The sequence below is a fragment of the Mobula hypostoma genome, chromosome 7 (genome assembly GCF_963921235.1).
Source record: "Mobula hypostoma chromosome 7, sMobHyp1.1, whole genome shotgun sequence".
Classification (NCBI taxonomy): domain Eukaryota; kingdom Metazoa; phylum Chordata; class Chondrichthyes; order Myliobatiformes; family Myliobatidae; genus Mobula; species Mobula hypostoma.
In genome coordinates, this window is record NC_086103.1 from 18,628,685 (window position 1) to 18,647,009 (window position 18,325).

The 18,325-nt window shown below is 44.7% G+C and overlaps 1 protein-coding gene across 1 annotated transcript in view; it reads left to right on the forward strand.

The window, feature by feature from the left end:
• LOC134348853 (uncharacterized) overlaps positions 1-18,325 on the forward strand; it is a 79,719-nt gene that overhangs the window by 12,110 nt on the left and 49,284 nt on the right. The window contains exons 3-5 of the mRNA XM_063052636.1: positions 9,031-9,366; positions 17,136-17,405; positions 17,966-18,304. Coding sequence (XP_062908706.1) covers positions 9,031-9,366; positions 17,136-17,405; positions 17,966-18,304 — 945 coding nt within the window. The remainder of the gene's footprint in view (positions 1-9,030; positions 9,367-17,135; positions 17,406-17,965; positions 18,305-18,325) is intronic.

Genomic DNA, 18,325 nt, shown 5'->3' on the forward strand with positions numbered 1-18,325 from the left:
TTTCTCAATGAAGAAGAAGCCTGCACCCTCTGTTGAGGTGGAGGGTCGAATGAATCCCATGGCAAGAACTTCTTTTATATACTCCTACAAAGCACTTCCCTGCAAGCTTGAGGGTGCATGCAATCGACCTCATTGTGGACAAGTACCAGGCAGTGGATCTTTTGAACAGTTGTAGGGTTGGTGCAGTGAAAGAGTCGATGCCTTTGCCTTGCTGAAGACCTACATAGAACATAGAACATAGAATAGTACAGCACAGTACAGGCCCTTTGGCCCACAATGTTGTGCTTCCCCTCAAACCCTGCCTCCCATATAACCCCCCACCTTAAATTCCTCCATATACCTGTTTAGTAGTCTCTTAAACTTCACTAGTGTATCTGCCTCCACCACTGACTCAGGCAGTGCATTCCATGCACCGACCATTCTCTGAGTAAAAACCTTCCTCTAATATCCCCCTTGAACTTCCCACCCCTTACCTTAAAGCCATGTCCTCTTGTATTGAGCAGTGGTGCCCTGGGGGAGAGGTGCTGGCTTTCCGCTCTATCTATTCCTCTTAATATCTTGTACACCTCCATCATGTCTCCTCTCATCCTCCTTCTCTCCAAAGAGTAAAGACCTAGCTCCCTTAATCTCTGATCATAATCCATACTCTCTAACCCAGTCAGCATCCTGGCAAATCTCCTCTGTACCCTTTCCAATGCTTGCACTTCCCTCCTATAGTAAGACGACCAGAACTGGACACAGTACTCCAAGTGTGGCCAAACCAGAATTTTATAGAGCTGCATCATTACCTCGTGACTCTTAAACTCCATCCTTCCACTGATGAAAGCTAACACCCCATAAGCTTTCTTAACTACCCTATCTATCTGTGAGGTAACTTTCAAGGATCTGTGGACATGTACCTCAAGATCCCTCTGCTCCTCCACACTACCAAGTATCCTGCCATTTACTTTGTACTCTGCCTTGGAGTTGTCCTTCCAAAGTGTACCACCTCATGCTTCTCCGGGTTGAATTCCATCTGCCACTTCTCAGCCCACTTCTGCATCCTATCAATATCTCTGCTATCTTTAACAATCCTGTACACGATCTACAACACCACCAACCTTTGTGTTGTCTGAAAACTTGCCAACTCACCCTTCTTCCCCAACATCCAGGTCGTTAATAAAAATCATGAAAAGTAGAGGTCCTTATGGGACAGCACTAGTCACAACCCTCCAATCCGAATGTACTCCCTCCACCGCGACCCTCTGCTTACTGCAGGCAAGCCAATTCTGTATCCACCTGGCCAAACTTCCCTGGATCTCATGCCTTCTGACTTTCTGAATAAGCCTACCATGTGGAACCTTGTCAAATGCCTTACTAAAATCCATGTAGATCATATCCACTGCATTGCCCTCATCTATATGCCTGGTCACCTCCTCAAAAAACTCTATCAGGCTTGTTAGACACGATCCGCCCTTCACAAAGCTATGCCGGCTGTCCCTGATCAGACCATGATTCTCTAAATGCGCATAGCTCCTATCTCTAAGAATCTTTTCCAACAGCTTTCCCACCACAGACATAAGGCATACTGGTCTATAATTACCCGGACTATCCCTACTACCTTTTTTGAACAAGGGGACAACATTTGCCTCCCTCCAGTCCTCCAATACCATTCCCGTAGACAACGAGGACATAAAGATCCTAGCCCGAGGCTCAGCAATCTCTTCCCTTGCCTAGTGGAGCACCCTGGGGAATATTCGGTTAGGCCCCGGGAACTTATCCGTCCCAATATATTTTAACAACTCCAACACCTCCTCTCCCTTAATATCAACATGCACCAGAACGTCAACTTCACTCATATTGTCCTCTCCGTCATCAAGTTCCCTCTCATTGGTGAATACCGAAGAGAAGTATTCATTGAGAACCTTGCTCACTTCCACAGCCTCCAGGCACATCTTCCCACATTTATCTCTAATCGGTCCTACCTTCACTCTTGTCATCTTTTTCTTCTTCACATAATTGAAGAATGCCTTGGGGTTTTCCTTTACCCTACTCGCCAAGGCCTTCTCATGCCCCCTTCTTGCTCTTCTCAGCCCCTTCTTAAGCTCCTTTCTTTCTACCCTATATTCCTAAATAGACCCATCTGATCCTTGCTTCCTAAACCTCATGCTGCCTTCTTCTACCTGACTAGATTTTCCACCTCGCTTGTCATCCATGGTTCCTTCACCCTACCATTCTTTATCTTTCTCACCGGGACAAATTTATCCCTAACATCCTGCAAGAGATCCCTAAACATCGACCACATGTCCATAGTACATTTCCCTGCAAAAACATCATCTCATTTCACACCTGCAAGTTCTAGCCTTATACCTTCATAATTTGCCCTTCCCCAATTAAAAATTTTTCTGTCCTCTCTGATTCTCTCCTTTTCCATGATAATGCTGAAGGCCAGGGAGCGATGGTTACTGTCCCCCAGATGCTCACCCACTGAGTGATCTGCGACCTGACCCGGTTCGTAACTTAATATTAGATCTCGTATGGCATTCCCCCTAGTCGGCTTGTCAACATACTGTGACAGGAATCCGTCCTGCACACTTAACAAACCCTGACCCATCTAAGCCCTTGGAACTAATCAGGTGCCAATCAATATTATCGAAGTTAAAGTCACCAATGATAACAACCCTGTTATTTTTGCACTTTTCCAAAATCTGCCTCCCAATTTGCTCCTAGGTATCTCTGCTGCTACCAGGGGGCCTTTAGAATAATCCCACTAGAGCAACTGCTCCCTTCCTGTTCCTGACTTCCACCCATACTGACTCAAAGGAGGATCCTGCTACATTACCCGCCCTTTCTGTAGCTGTCACAGTATCCCTGACCCGTAATGCCACCCCTCCTCCCCTTCCCTGCCTCTCTGTCCCTTTTAAAGCACTGAAATCCAGGAATATTGAGAATCCATTCCTGCCCTGGTGCCAGCCAAGTCTCTGTAATGGCCACTACATCATAATTCTATGTATGTATCCAAGCTCTCAGTTTATCACCTTTGTTCCTGACTCTTCTTGCATTGAAGTACACACACTTTCTACCTTACTACCTTTACACCCTTTATTATGCTTCTCTTTCCTCAAAGCCTCTCTATATGTTAGATCTGGCTTTACTCCATGCACTTCTTTCACTGCTCTATCGCTCAGGGTCCCATCCCCCTCGCAAATTAGTTTAAACCCTCCTGAACCATGCTAGCAAACTACCTGCAAGGATATTGCTCCCCCTCAAGTTCAGGTGCAACCTACCCAATCTGTAAAGGTCCCATCTTCCCCAGAAGAGATCCCAATGATCCAAAAATCTAAAACCCTGCTCCCTGCACTAACTCCTCAGCCACGCATTCAACTGCCATCTCCTCCAATTCTTACTATCACTGTCACGCAGCACTGGCAGCAATCCTGAGAATGCCACCCTTCAGGTCCTGTTCTTCAGCTTTCTGCCTAGTTCCCAAAACTCACACTTCAGGACCTCATCCCTCTTCCTGTTTATATCATTGGTACCAACATGTATCATGACTTCTGGTTGCTTTCCCTCTCGTACCAGGATGTCGTGCACCCGGTCAGAGACAACCCGGACCCTGGCACCCAGGAGGCAACAAACCATGCGGGTGTCCTTCTCACGTCCACAAAATCTCCTGTCTGCTCCCCTGACTATAGAGTCTCCAATGACGACAGCTCTCCTCTTCTCCGTCCCACCCTTCTGCACCACAGGGTCAGACTCAGTGCCAGAGGCCCTGCTACCAGGGCTCACACCTGGTCGGTCATCCCCGCCAACAGTATCCAAGACGGTAAACTTATTATTCAGGGGAATGGCTATAGGGGTGCTCTGCACTACCTGTCTGCTCACCTTCGCTTTATCCCCTCTGACTGTCACCCAATGACCTGCTTCTGGCAGCCTAGGTGTGACTACCTCCCTGTAGCTCTCATCTCTGACTGCCTCATTCTCCCTTATGTGCCGAAGGTCATCCAGCTGCTGCTCCAGATTCCTTACACAGTCTTCCAGATCACCCAGCCACGTGCTCTTCAAGCAAATGTGACTCTGCGGGAGAGGGGAGTTCCCCCAAAACTGTCACATCTCACATGAAAGGCACATCACCGTCTCAGGAGGCATTGTAAAGCCTAACTGGGAGCAAGCTCGTCCTCCGCCTCTTCTCGTCGAAGCCTCTCGAGTCAAAGCCTCAAAGCTCCACTCTTCACTGGCCCACTCACTTACTGGCCGCTCCGCTTGAGCTACCCCTCTATTTATTTGTTTGAGCTTTTCAAACTGCTTGGTCACCTGACCTCGATTGCCCAATCAGCTGCTTTCTGCTGAGTCTGAGCTATTCAAATCTTGATTGTGCTTTCTGCTAAGCTATTCAAATCTTGATTGACTTGATTGCACAGTCCAACGGCCAAAACTGCCAGAATCTCTCGGTCAAAGCCTCAAAGCTCCACTCCTTCACTGGCCCACTCACTCACTGGCCGTTTTCCACAGCACAGCACCTCTTCCAAATCCTTGTAGATGGAAGGGATTTCAACTGGCTTGGGTGTTACAACTACTCCTGAACATTCCTCTTAGGATAACTCCTGAGGCTCCTTAGGTAGCAGGGGTGATTGGGTAAATTCTCTTCCATAGGTTTACAAGAATCTTTTGTTCTGACAGAGAACAAATCAGAATTCAAATTCTCATCCTTACCCTCAGAAAATGCGAATGAGGCACTGCGAATAGACTTTGTGCTCCTGGGACTAGGCTCCAAGGGACTACATTTAGGAGCCTTTCTCTTAGATGGACATGACAATGGGTTTCCTTAGGCTTGGCTACTAAGGCTTCAGACTGCTTAAGCACAGCCTTGGTGGGCCTCTTGGCTTGCTTCTGAAATAAAAACCCTCTCTCTGCAGTTCCAGTGCACCCCCGACTAGACATGGTCGGGACTCACATGGCACTGTTGACTGGAGCTGGCTTGTTTGCCCTTGGACACTGAATTGGGTCTTTCAAAGGCTCCAGGCTACCCGGAGCAAAAGTCTGCCTCCTTGTCGGCCGAGGCCTCAAGGGAGTCTGGGGGTCAGAATACCAAAGCAAACATATTCCCTCTTGCAATGAGTTGATAATGCAATGATTTTCCCATCCTTCCAGTTCATGGAAGGGTTATACCCAGAAGATCTCTGCTTTTAGCTTGACACCAGAATCAGTAGGATTGGGAGTAGTGGCTGCTACCATCACAGTCCTCTCGACACTGCACGATCTTAGCAGTTTTTCCAATTGCTGCAACCCCCTTTTGGTCTGGGTAGATCCTGCAGCAGGAATCAGTTTTACAAATGCCATTAAGGGTGTATTCAGGCGTTCAGCCTGCACGTGACCTGCTTTCCTACAGTAACAGCAGCAACCTCAACTCTGACACCCAGACCTCTCATCGGTGAGAGTCTTGTGCAGCCGATTTGCATAGGCTCGACAGGATCTTGTGCAGGAGACATGCTGGTCATTGAATGAGGGCAGAAAATGGAACAATGAAGCTAGGCTTGGGCGAGCCCTCTTCAACCTCTGGAGAAAGTGTTCAGCCAAGTGATTATCGAGGCTGATGAACTGATCAATTGGAGCCTGTAAGTCCTCTACCAGCTCTCCTAAGGCAAAAGCATCCATTAATTCGACTCAGAATCCGTGGCAGTACAGAGGGGGCCAAAGCTCCCCCGTTCCAGCCACAGTCCTCAGCCAAAGGCCGAAACTCAATAGCATGGATGGCTGCTGACCAACTACCTTGACGCATGTTCATCAAATGGTGCGAGGCTCTGTTTACTCTGGTGGGATGATGGTACACCCTCTTCATGGCATTCATGAAATCCTCCAAATCAAGAACAGATTTTTAACCTCCATTTCCAATGTAGAATGGCCTAAGCCAGGCCTCACTGACCATCACTGCCTAACATCGCTCCGAAGTTTTGTCAACACATCCAAGTGGACACATGGGGAGACAGCATAATCGACCACTGGTACTCTCCCTTCCGCAATGCTTATAAAGCCCTCCTCCACCCACCGTTTGGAAAATCAGATCACTTCTCCATCTTGCTGCTGCTGAGTACAGGCAGAAACTGAAACAAGAGGCACCCATAGTTAAAACCATCCACTGTTGGTCCAACCAATTGGTCCCTATGTTACAGAATTGCTTTGATGACATCAACTGGAATGTCTGTCGTGTTGAGGTTGACTCCGAGTTTTATCCGGATGAGGATGACTCACGAGCTTCATCTGGAAGTGTATTGAGGATGTTGTCCCCTAAAAATCGGTCGGGGTCTATCCAAACCAGAAACCCTGGATCAACAGTTTTGTGCGTGCTGCACTTACCACGCGAGACAGAGCTTACGCCGTCGGGAACCAACAGGAACTCAAGAAATGCAACTACGATCTACCCAAAGTCATCAAGGCAGCAAAATAACACTACAGGAACAAGATCCAGACACAGCTCTGCACCAACACACGCAGCTTATGGCAAGGTCTGCATGCCATAGCAGACTTCAAAGCTAAACGCAGTGGAGTTTCCAACATTGCTGCCTCTCTCGCAGATGAGCTAAATCTTTTTTACACTCAGTTCAATGTTGCCACCACTGAGTCCCTGGGGAGAGCCATCGAAGCGACCTGCAAGTACGCAGGATGAGTGGACAGTCACAAGGCTGTGGGACTGGACAACATCCCAGGGCGGGTACTCGGAGTGTGCGCAGCACAACTGCCAGGTGTGTTTACAGACATTTTTAATCTCTCCCTCTCCCAGTGTAGGCTGCCCTCCTGCTTCAAAACATCCACCATTGTTCCTGTACCTAAAAAGACCAAGGTAACGTGTCTGAACGACTGGAGTCCTGTAGTACTCTCCTCAAGAATAAGAAAATGCTCTGAGAGGTTGGTGAAGGACTATCACCCACATTAGACCCCCTACAATTCACCAACTGACACAACTGATCAACAGATAACACAAAAACCACAGCTCTACGCACCGTCCTTACACATCTGGAGAAAAAGGATGCTTACGTGAGAATGCTGTTCTTAGATGACAGTTCAGCATTCAACACTATAATTTCCTCCAGACGACAAGAAGCTCAGAGACCTCGGCCTTCACCCTGCCTTGTGCAGCTGGATCCTGGACTTCCTGTCAGATCGCTGGCAGGTGGTGAGAGTGGGCTCCCTCACCTCCACCCCTCTGACCCTCAACACAGGTGCCCCTCAGAGCTGTGTCCTAAGCCCCCTCCTTTATGCTCTGTATATTCATCACCGTGTCACCACCCACAACTCCAATCTGCTAATTATATTTGCTGATGATACTACATTGATTGGCCTTATCTAAAATAATAAAAAGGCAGCCTACAGAGAAGTCATCACCCTGACACAGTGATGTTAAGAAAACATTCTCTTCCTCAGTGTCACAAAAACAAAGGAGCTGCTTGTGGACTATGGGAGGAATTGGATTGATTAAGTGAACAGTTTGAAGTTCCTCAGCATACACATCACCAAGGATCTCATGTGGTCAGTATATACTGGCTGTGTGGTGAAAAAAGCACAACAGCTCCTCGTTCACATCAGACAGTTGAAGAGGTTCGGCATGAGTCCCAGATCCTAAGTACTTTCTACAGGGGCACAATTGAGAGCATCTTGACTGGCTGCATCACTACCTGGTATGGGAACTGTACTTCTCTCAATTGCAGGACTCTGCAGAGAGTGGAGCTGACAGCACACTGCATCTGTAGATGTGAACTTCCCACTATTCAGACGTTTAAGGAGACAGGTGCATAAAAGGGGCCCAAAGGATCATTGAGGACCTAGTCACCCCAACCACAAGCTGTTCCAGCTGCTGCCATCCAGGAAACAGTACCGCAGCATAAAAGCCAGGACCAACAGGCTCCGGAACAGCTCCTTCCATCAGGCCATCAGACTGATTAATTCATGCTGACACAACTGAATTTCTATGTTATATTGACTTCCCTGTTGTACATATTATTTATTATAAATTACTATAAATTGCACATTGTGCATTCAGACAGACACGTAACGTAAAGATTTTTACTCCTCATGTCAGTGAAGGATGTAAGAAAAAAAGCCATTTCAGTTCAATTCTGGATAAAGGAGAGAGTTGATTCTGTCTCGGGTCTTTCCTGACAAGGGCTAGTGGTGCAGTGTGGTGTGTACAGGACCCAACTGATCCCCACACATCTCAAGAAACCCTGTCACAGGGTAGAGCAGATGGAGATCCAGCACAACATCTTCCACCTCAGTCTGTCTTCCACTCACTCCTCTCCTGTCATACAGATGACTCTCCTAATGATTTATATTGCTCTTCTCATCAACACAGTAATATTGCTAACGTAAGCACCCCTAGTCTAAATGTTTGTTGTTTTTGTTTTGGAAAATAGAGAATTAACACAAGTAAAGGGAAAGATTTGGGAAAGGGATAAAAAAAATGAAAAAATTAAGTAAATAAGTACATAGGGATTGGATAATTATGTCTGCGGGCAGGAACACGCACGAACAAATTGGGATATAAACGCCTACAATGGTTGGTATATAGGCTTGTATGCAACATTTTGGACCAGTGGAAATGGTCCAGAAGGGTTGTATGGAAACTATTATTACCATTTTTCTTAACAACTAATTTCATTACTTAGCCTAATAGGTTAGATTTACCACAGTACATAATTATCTATTTAAATGTTTATTTTCCTTTTATATCATCTCAATGTGTACTTAAGAATGTATAAATAATTGTAGTTTTATACATATAAAAAAATGGAAAAGGTTATATTTGTGAAAAAAGTACTTGATAATTGTGAATTCCTTATTCAAATAAAAATAAAATTAAAAAAAAGAAATATCTCTGGATTCAGCTAGGTTATTCTAGACAGACAGATCTTCACAAGCTGCATCTGTCTCACTAAAGGTTCTGTAGAAGATCAAAAAGAATGGGAAAAAAATGAAGTTCAACATTAATGACCTACTTGGGGTAAAGGAAATATTTCTTAAGTATTCATTCAGTTGTTGTTGTTTCTCTCTATACAGAAAACAGAGATCAGGTTTATTTCTTGGAAAAAAATTATGATGACATTATACTCGAAAGACCAGACAATCCTCGAAATGGCCCTTTTGTCTTGGAATGGAAACCACACTCAGAGCAACACACCTACCAGATGGGGACTTTCACCAGAGACGTCTCAGGATGGTGGATTGGAAATTGGAACGACGACTGGAGATTGATTAACTTGCACCAGGAAATGAGATTGGATTATAGTACTGGTAATCTGATAATTAACAGACCCAACTTTAAATTTGCAGGATTATTCACTTTAACTCAAGCACAGAAAATCATGAAGCAATATGAAATATTTGGAATCAAAGGTAAGTGGGGAAGACAAGAATTTCTGATTATCTTCAAATAATTTCAGGTAAAATGATGAGAGGTTGTGAGAATCATGAGATTTCTTTCACCCAGTGAAGAGTGAATCTCCCATTTAAACAAATAGGGGGAAGAGTCTTGATATCTGCTTGTGAAATTTTTGTCAAGAGCAAATATCGTTTGATCATTTTACCAGATACAGCAAGGAAAAGAAGCAACAAAAACAAAATGCTGGAGAAACTCAACAGGTCAGCTAGCATCTATAATTTGAAATGAACTGTCTATGTTTCGTTCTAAGACCCTTCAAGAGAACAGGAAAGGAAAAGGGCAGAAGAATAAAAGACTGGGGTAGAGGGAGGAGTGACAGCTGGTAGAACATAGAACAGTACAGCACAGTACAGGCCCTTCGGCCCACAATGTTGTGCCGACCCTTAAACCCTGCCTCCCATATAACCCCCCACCTCAATTTCCTCCATTTTCCTGTCCAGTAGTCTCTTAAACTTCACTAGTGTGTCTGCCTCCACCACTGACTCAGGTAGTGCATTCCACGCACCAGCCACTCTCTGAGTGAAAAACCTTCCACTAATATCCCCCTTGAACTTCCCACCCCTTACCTTAAAGCCATGTCCTCTTGTATTGAGCAGTGGTGCCCAGGGGAAGAGGCGCTGGCTGTCCACTCTATCTATTCCTCTTAATATCTTGTATATCGCTATCATGTCTCCTCTCATCCTCCTCCTCTCCAGAGAGTAAAACCCTAGCTCCCTTAATCTCTGATCATAATGCATACTCTCTAAACCAGGCAGCATCCTGGTAAATCTCCTCTGTACCCTTCCAAATCCTTCCTATAGTGAGGGGACCAGAACTGGACACAGTAGTCCAAGTGTGGCCTAACCAGAGTTTTACAAAGCTGCATCATTACCCCATGACTCGTAAACTCTATTCCTCCTCTTAAGAAAGCTGACACTCCATAAGCTTTCTTAACTACCCTATCTACCTGTGAGGCAACTTTCAGGGATCTGTGTACGTGTACCCCCAGATCCCTCTGCTCCTCCACACTTCAAAGTATCCTGCCATTTACTTTGTACTCTGCCTTGGAGTTTGTCCTTCCAAAGTGTACCACCTCACACTTCTCCGGGTTGAAATCCACCTGCCACTTCTCATCCCACTTCTGCATCTTATCAATGTCTCTCTGCAATCTGCGACAATCCTCTACACTATCCACAACACCACCAACCTTTGTGTCATCTGCAAACTTGCCAACCCTCTCCTCCATCCCCACATCCAGGTCGTTAATAAAAATCACGAAAAGTAGAGGTCCCAGAACCGATTCTTGTGGGACACCACTAGTCACAACCCTCCAATTCGAATGTACTGCCTCCACCACGACACTCTGCTTTCTGCAGGCAAGCCAATTCTGAATCCACCTGGCCAAACTTCCCTGGATCCCATGCCTTCTGACTTTCTGAATAAGCCTACCATGTGGAACCTTGTCAAATGCCTTACTAAAATCCATGTAGATCATATCCACCGCACTACCCTCATCTATATGCCTGGTCACCTCCTCAAAGAACTCTATCAGGCTTGTTAGACACGATCTGCCCTTCACAAAGCCATGCTGACTGTCCCTGATCAGACCATGATTCTCTAAATGCCCATAGCTCCTATCTCTAAGAATCCTTTCCAACAGCTTTCCCACCACAGACGTAAGGCTCCCTGGTCTATAAGTGAATCCATGGGAGGAGAGTGGGTACGTGTGAAAGGGAGGGAATGACGTGAGAAGCTGGGCTGTGATAGGTGGAAGAGGCAAAGAGCTGAAGCAGAAGGAAGCTGATACGAGAGGACTGTGGAGCATGGAATAAGGGGGAGGAGATGGGAAACAAGGGAGGAAGGTGTGGGTAATGTGCAGCTCACAGAGGCTGGTGAGGGGAAAGAGACTGGGAAGAGCCTGTTGTCTGGGAATGGAAACCAGACTCATGGCTGGACATCTGGAAACTGAGGCCTTTCCAATGAACAGACAAGGCCTGGTGGAACAGGGTGTCTCACTGGAGAACGAGACACGTGTACCAGCAGATGGATCTGGATTCTGGAACCATTAATTTGAGAATTAGTAAATACACCTTTGAACTTGCAGTATTGTCCACTCTGAGTCAAACACAGCCAAGGAAACGAATTCAGAAATAATATGAAAACTTTGGGATTAAAGGTGAGTGGGCCAGACAAAGATCAATAACATGTTTCCATGCAAATAATTAGAGTACTTCTCCCACTAAAACAACTAAGAGAAAAAGTATTTGTTCATTGCCTCTGACATAAAAATGGTTTGTCAATTTTCTGCAAGAACAGGAAGCCATGGAATCTACCCCACAGTGAGTATTATGGTCTGTTCACTGACATGGTGTAATATGGACTGAATTGTGTTGTGAAACATGTCGATGACTACTAATAAATCTCAGCCCAGTGGGTCTGGGGTGAGACTGGACTTTGAAACTACTGATCAGTGTTATCCAGTGGACCATGTCAATGGCTCATTGGGTCAAGATCAATGAGGAAGCAAATTTTCTGTGGAATTTGGACTTTGTCAGAGAGTTCACTCCATAAGGGCAACTTCACAAAGGGATATATGTATTAATTCAGTTGCATCTTAAACTTGTTTGCATTCTTGAATCAAAATTGCCATGCGGAGACCAAAAATAGAGAACAGCTGGAATTTCCCTGTGTGAAATGTGAGCAAGTAAAGGACTTCCAGTCCTGTGTTTCCTAAGGTGAAATTCCCAGCTTGCTGGCATTTACAGGAGGTGAATCTGCTGGCACTCTCAATTGCTGCACTCTACACGTACAACCAGGGTTTTGTAGGAATACACTGATATTCCCCGGCATTGACAGTGGGAAAAACTGCTGGTGGTCCTGGTACGAGGTCACTCATTTCACTGGGGAATTTACAGGGTGAGGAGGAAAGGGTGGAAGAAAGGAAATTACTTGATTCTGTGAGTTTGTGTTTAGCTGAATTTGTTCATTTATAAGTATTTTCAAATGATATTATATGTTAAATACTTATTAAATGAAAATATCTATTTATTTAATTTTAATATAATTGGTGCCATTCCGAAACATTCCAACACTCTGGCAGCTTCAGCAGGGGACAAACCTGGGGGTGTGACTCTACCTCCTGTGGACAATTCTCCACAGTTGTGCAGGTGGGGCTAGTCTGTCCCATCTATATGACATAAAGCCGGTCAGTTAGACCTTGCCACCATTAATGGCATTGCCAATTGGCTCCAGGTTGCTCCCAGCCAATCTTTGTCCTCTGGAGAATCAGAGCTGTGAGCTATACAACCCAGCCCAATCCTGTCTGTTAGCCTAAAATTAGTGCTGCATGCTGGGTTGGTGAGGGGAAGCTTACTGTCTCATGGAGACACAAAAGACTGCAGATGCTGAAATCTGGAGAAATGCACAGTGCTGGAGGAACTCAACAGCTCAGGCAGCACCAATGCAGAGAAATGCACAGTCTGTGTCCATTTCTCTCCAGAGATGCTACCTGACCTGCTGAGTTCCTTTGGCTTATGATGTGCCACTGTCAGACAGACTAAGGAACAGTAGAGTTGGGTCCTGAAGTGCCATCCTGACCAAAGGACTGGCCTCAGACCTTTGATCTTGGAATGAAATTGCACCAGATTGAATTCACCACAGCAGAATGTCCATTAACCTACACACCCCTGGATTTCATTATTTCTTGCCATGTTCCAGGATGGACAAAGTCAGGGAATTCTTTTACAGAACCAGCCTCTCTCAGAGAGACCTTCTTCATGGAGGATCAATAATTGGAGACCTGCCCAGGTACATTAAATAGAGTCATAGAGTCTTGGAAAAGTACAGCAGAGAAACAGGCCCTTCGGACAAACTAGTCCATTCCAAAACCATTCAAACAGCCTACTTTCATTGACCCTACACCAGGACCATAGCCCTCTATCCCCTACCCTTTCATGTTCTTGTCCACACTTGCCTTAAACGTTGAAATCGCATGCACCACCTTGTACTGGCAGCTCATTTCACACACTGACGACTTTCCTGTCATGTTCCCCTTAAGAGGGCATTGATGGCAGTTACATACAGGCCTCCCAACAGTGGCTGGGATGTGGACCACAGATTACAACAGAAAATAGAAAAGGTGAGTGTAAAGGACAATGTTATGGTAGTCATGGGAGATTTTAACATGCTTGTCGATTGGGAAAATTAGGATGGTAATGGATCTCAAGAGAGTGAGCTTGTTGAATGCCTAAGAGATAGCTTTTCAGAGCTGTTTGTCATTGAGCCTACTAGGGGATCACCTATACTGGATTGAGTGTTATGTAATGAACCAGAGGCCATTAGGGAGCTTAAGGTAAACGAACCCGGAGGAACCAGTGATCACAATATGATTGTGTTCAACTTGAAATTTGATAGGGAGAAAGTAAAGTCTGGTATAGCAATACTTCAGTGGAGTAAGGGAAATTACAGTGGTATGAGAGAAGAGATGGCCAAAGTAAATTGGAAGGAGCTGCTGGCAGGGACGTCAGCCGAGCAGCAATGGCATGAATTTCTTGGAGAAATGAGAAAGCTGCAGGACATTGAATTTCAAAAATGAAGGAATACTCAAATTGTAAAATAGTACAACTGTGGCTGATAACGAAGATTTTGGACCAGCTTATTTCCAACTGTGATATGACTGCTGAACGGATCCTGACCCGGATCTGGGCCATACCCTCCAAATATCCGGACCTGCCTCTTGGTTTTTTTGCACTACCTTACTTCCCCTTTTCTATTTTCTATTTCTGATTTATAATTTAAACTTTTAATATTTACTATCGATTTGTACTCCAGGGAGCGCGAAGCGCAGAATCAAATATCACTCTAGTATCAATTGTTTGGCGACAATAAAGTATAAAGTAAGGGAAGTCAAAACTAATGTAAAATCAGAAGAGAGGGCATACAACAAAGCAAAAATGAATGGGAAGACAGAGGATTATGAAGCTTTTAAAACCCTGCCGAGAGCAACCAAAAGAATTATTAGGATGGAAAGGATGAACTATGAAAGCAAGCTAGCAAATAATATCAAAGAGAACAGTAAAAGTTTTTTCAAGTATGTAAAATATAAAAGAAAAATGAGGGTGGATAAGGGCCACTAGAAAATGAGGCCGGAAAAATAATAACAGGGGACAAAGAGATGGCTGATGAACGAAATGTGTATTTTGCATCGGTCTTCACTATGGAAGACATTGGCAGTACGCCTGATGTTGTAGTCTGTGAAGGAAGAGAAGTGGGTACAGTTACTATTACAAGAGAGAAAGTGCTCAAAAAGCTGAAAGATCTAAAGGTACGTAGGTCACCTGGACCAGAGGAAAGGCGCCCTAGGTTTCTGAAAGAGGTAACGTTAGAGTTTGTGGTGGCACTAGAAATGACCTTTCAAAAATCATTAGACTCTGGCATGATGCCAAGTACTTGTCAATTGCAAACGTCACTCCACTCTTTATGAAAGGAGGAAGCCAGCAGAAAGGAAATTATAGACCAATTAGATGTCCTCAGTGGTTGGGAAGATATTAGAGTCAATTGCTATGGATGAAGTTATGGAGTACTTGATGACACAAGACAAGATAGTACAAAGTCAGCATGGTTTCCTTCAGGAAGGTGCCACACATGAGGCTGCTTACCAAATTAAGAGACCGTGGTATTACAGGAAAGTTACTAACATGGTTACAGCATTAGCTGATTGACAGGAGGCAGCGAGTGAGAATTAAAGGATCCTTTTCTGGTTGGCTGCCAGTGACTAGTGGTATTCCACAGGGGCTGACGTTGGGACCACTTTCTTTCATGCAGTATATATACGATTTAGATGATGCAACAGATAGCTTTGCTGCCAAGTTTGCAGATGATACGAAGATTGTTGGAGGGGCAGGTAGTGTTAAGGAAACAGGTAGGATGCAAAAGGACTTAGATTAGGAGAATGGGCAAGAAATTGGTAAATGAAATACAATTTTGGATATGCACGGTCATGCACTTTGGTAGTAAAACAAATGTGTGGACTACTTTCTAAACGGGGAGAAAATCCAGGAATCTAAGATGCTGAGGGACTTGTGCAGAACACCCTGAAGGTTAACTTGCAGGTTGGTGGTGAGGAAGGCAAATGCCATATTAGCATTCATTTCAAGAGGTCTAGAATGTAAGAGCAAGGATGTGATGCTGAGGATTTATAAGGCACTAGTGAGGTCTCACCTTGAGTATTGTGAACAGTTTTGGGCCCCTCATCTTAGAAAAGATGTGCTGGCATTGGAGAGGATCCAGAGGAGGTTCACAGGAATGATTCCAGGACTGAAAGGGTTATCATACGAGGAACGTTTGATGGCTCTGGGTCTGTACTCACTGGAATTCAGAAAGATGGGGGGAGGGGATATCATTGAAACCTTTCGAATGTTGAAAGGCCTAGACAGAGTAGATGTGGAAAAGATTTTTCCCGTGGTGGGAGAGTCTAGGACAAGAGGGCACGGCATCAGGATAGAAGGGCGCCATTTCAAAACAGAGATGCAGAGAAATTTCTTCAGCCAAAGGGTGGTAAATTTGTGGAATTTGTTGCCTGATGCAGCTGTGGAGGCCAGGTCATTGGGAGTATATAAGGCAGAGATTGTTAGGTTCTTGATTGGACATGACATCAAAGATTACAGGGAGATGGCCGGGAACTGGGGTTGAGGAGGAGATAGAAAAAAAAGATCAGCCATGATTGAATGATGAAGCAGACTCGATGAAACAGGTGGCTTAATTCTGCTCCTATGTCTTATGGTCTTATGGTCTTAAACTTTTCACATTTCACCCTTGACCCATGCCCTCTGGTTTTAGTCCACCCCAACCTTAGTCGAAAAAAGCCTTCTTGCATATACCTTATCTATATCCCTCAAATCTCACAATTTTCTATATTCTAAGGAATAAAGTCCGGAAATGTTCCATCTTTCTTTATAATTCAAGTCTTCCAGACCTGGCAACATCCTTGTAAGTTTTCTCTCTGTTCTCTCTACTTTTTCTACAATATTTCCAACTTTCTGCAGATTGGTGACCAAAACTGCACACAGTACTCTGCAGGTAGCCTCACCAATGTCCTGTACAATTTCAACATACTGTAACTGCAATGATCTTTGATGTTAATCTTGTCCACAGTCTCCCAGGGCATGTGTCAGGCTGACTTACTGAAGTGTGCTGGCACATTGAGGACAGAGTCAAACTGGTGCCTTTTCCATGTAATACGGTAATCCTGGTGAGACAGTTGCTACATTTCCAGTGCACCTTCCGCTGGTGAGATTCAATCTCCTGCCTACTGGGGTGTCGAAAGTTACAAACCCCTTCAAACAGTGTGTCCCTGAGCTGAACTCTGTCACTCCAGTGGGTTCAGGGGAAAGGTCACTGGTTCTGCTCTGCCTCACTAACCCAGGCTGATCTGGGCTGAGTTTCAATGGTCCTGCTGTGCAATTCCACGACTGGGATGCACACATTAATGCAGAACTGCTGAGAACGGAAACGTCCTGAGGTCAAAGCAGAAAATGCTGGAAAACCCAGCCGATCAGGCAGCATTTGTGGAAAGGGGAACAGTTAATGATTTCAGTCAAACACACATCATCGGAGTAGTTTATATTTCAGATTTCCAGCATCTGCCGTTTTCCTTGATGGTCACATCCTGAATTCAGTTCGAGCCCGATCATTGGACTGTACACGTCATCACTCACTCTGAATCTCATTGGTCTGTTTCTCACAGTTGAGATGAGTCCACAGCAGCCTCTGTTGGGCAGTGACGTCACCCTCAGCTGTACCATCTCCAGACTCCCAGATACCGTCAGTCTCCACTGGAAACCAGTGGGCTCATCCCAGCAGAACAGGAGAAACACTGATCAGATCCGCCTGAATAACACTGTCTATCTGATGGTCCGACACGTTACAGTGAAGGATGGGAAGTTGTTTCAGTGTGAAGTGCGGGAAAACGGAAACATTGTTCTCACAAGCAAAGCAGATTTTACTGTAGACACACGTAAGTGTTGTTATCAACTGTTGGATATTAAAATTGCACTTGTATCATAGGTGGTTCATGTAATGTTGGGAGTGAACCCCTTGAAAGAGTATAGTCTGTGATCAACTGTCCTGTGTAATTTGCATCAATAGTTAGACAGAAGCTTCTAGAAAGCCTCTCTGTGGAGTAGCTGCCTGCTTGTCTCTGTGTAACAGTCACAGCACACAGGAGGGGGCTTTTCAGTCAGATTTGTACAGAAGACATGTGTAATTAGACACGTGTAAGTGCTGTTATCAAATATTGGATCTAAAATTACATTTGCATAATAGGTGGTTCATGTAATGTTGGGAGTGAAACCCTTGGACGATTCTAGTCTTTTGAAACCAAACTGTAATAAGTATTTTTTTCATATTTAATTTGCTTTTATGTGGAATTCACAAAATGTCACCATTTAAACCTTGAACAGCTGGATGAAACATAAAACATTTTTATATAAATGTGGATGAGAATTTTTCATCATTGTCTCTGAAAATAGGCTGTTATAACAGTTGACTATGTTCTCCACTGTCTCTCTGATACAGATTTATATCAGAAGCGTTACACCCTTTATCGTCCCAGCACAGAGTACAGTGAACTCCACCTGGTTTGCTATTATCCTTCTGCTTACACTCATGGTCAGTGGACCTGGAAGTCACGTCAACCACAGGACCAACAGAAACAAATAGCATCTGCAACAATCCATCAGCCCATCAATGTCAACAGCACCGACTTTGAGAATCGACTGATGACCTCGGTGAAAAAATTCAATGGCAAGAATTTCAGTGTGAGGATTGTCCCGGTTTTATTTGGAGATGCCGGAGTTTACACATGTTTTCTGGAAACAAATACATTTCTGACCATTGAGTTAATCACAGTGAAAGGTTGGAGACAGAATGTTGCAG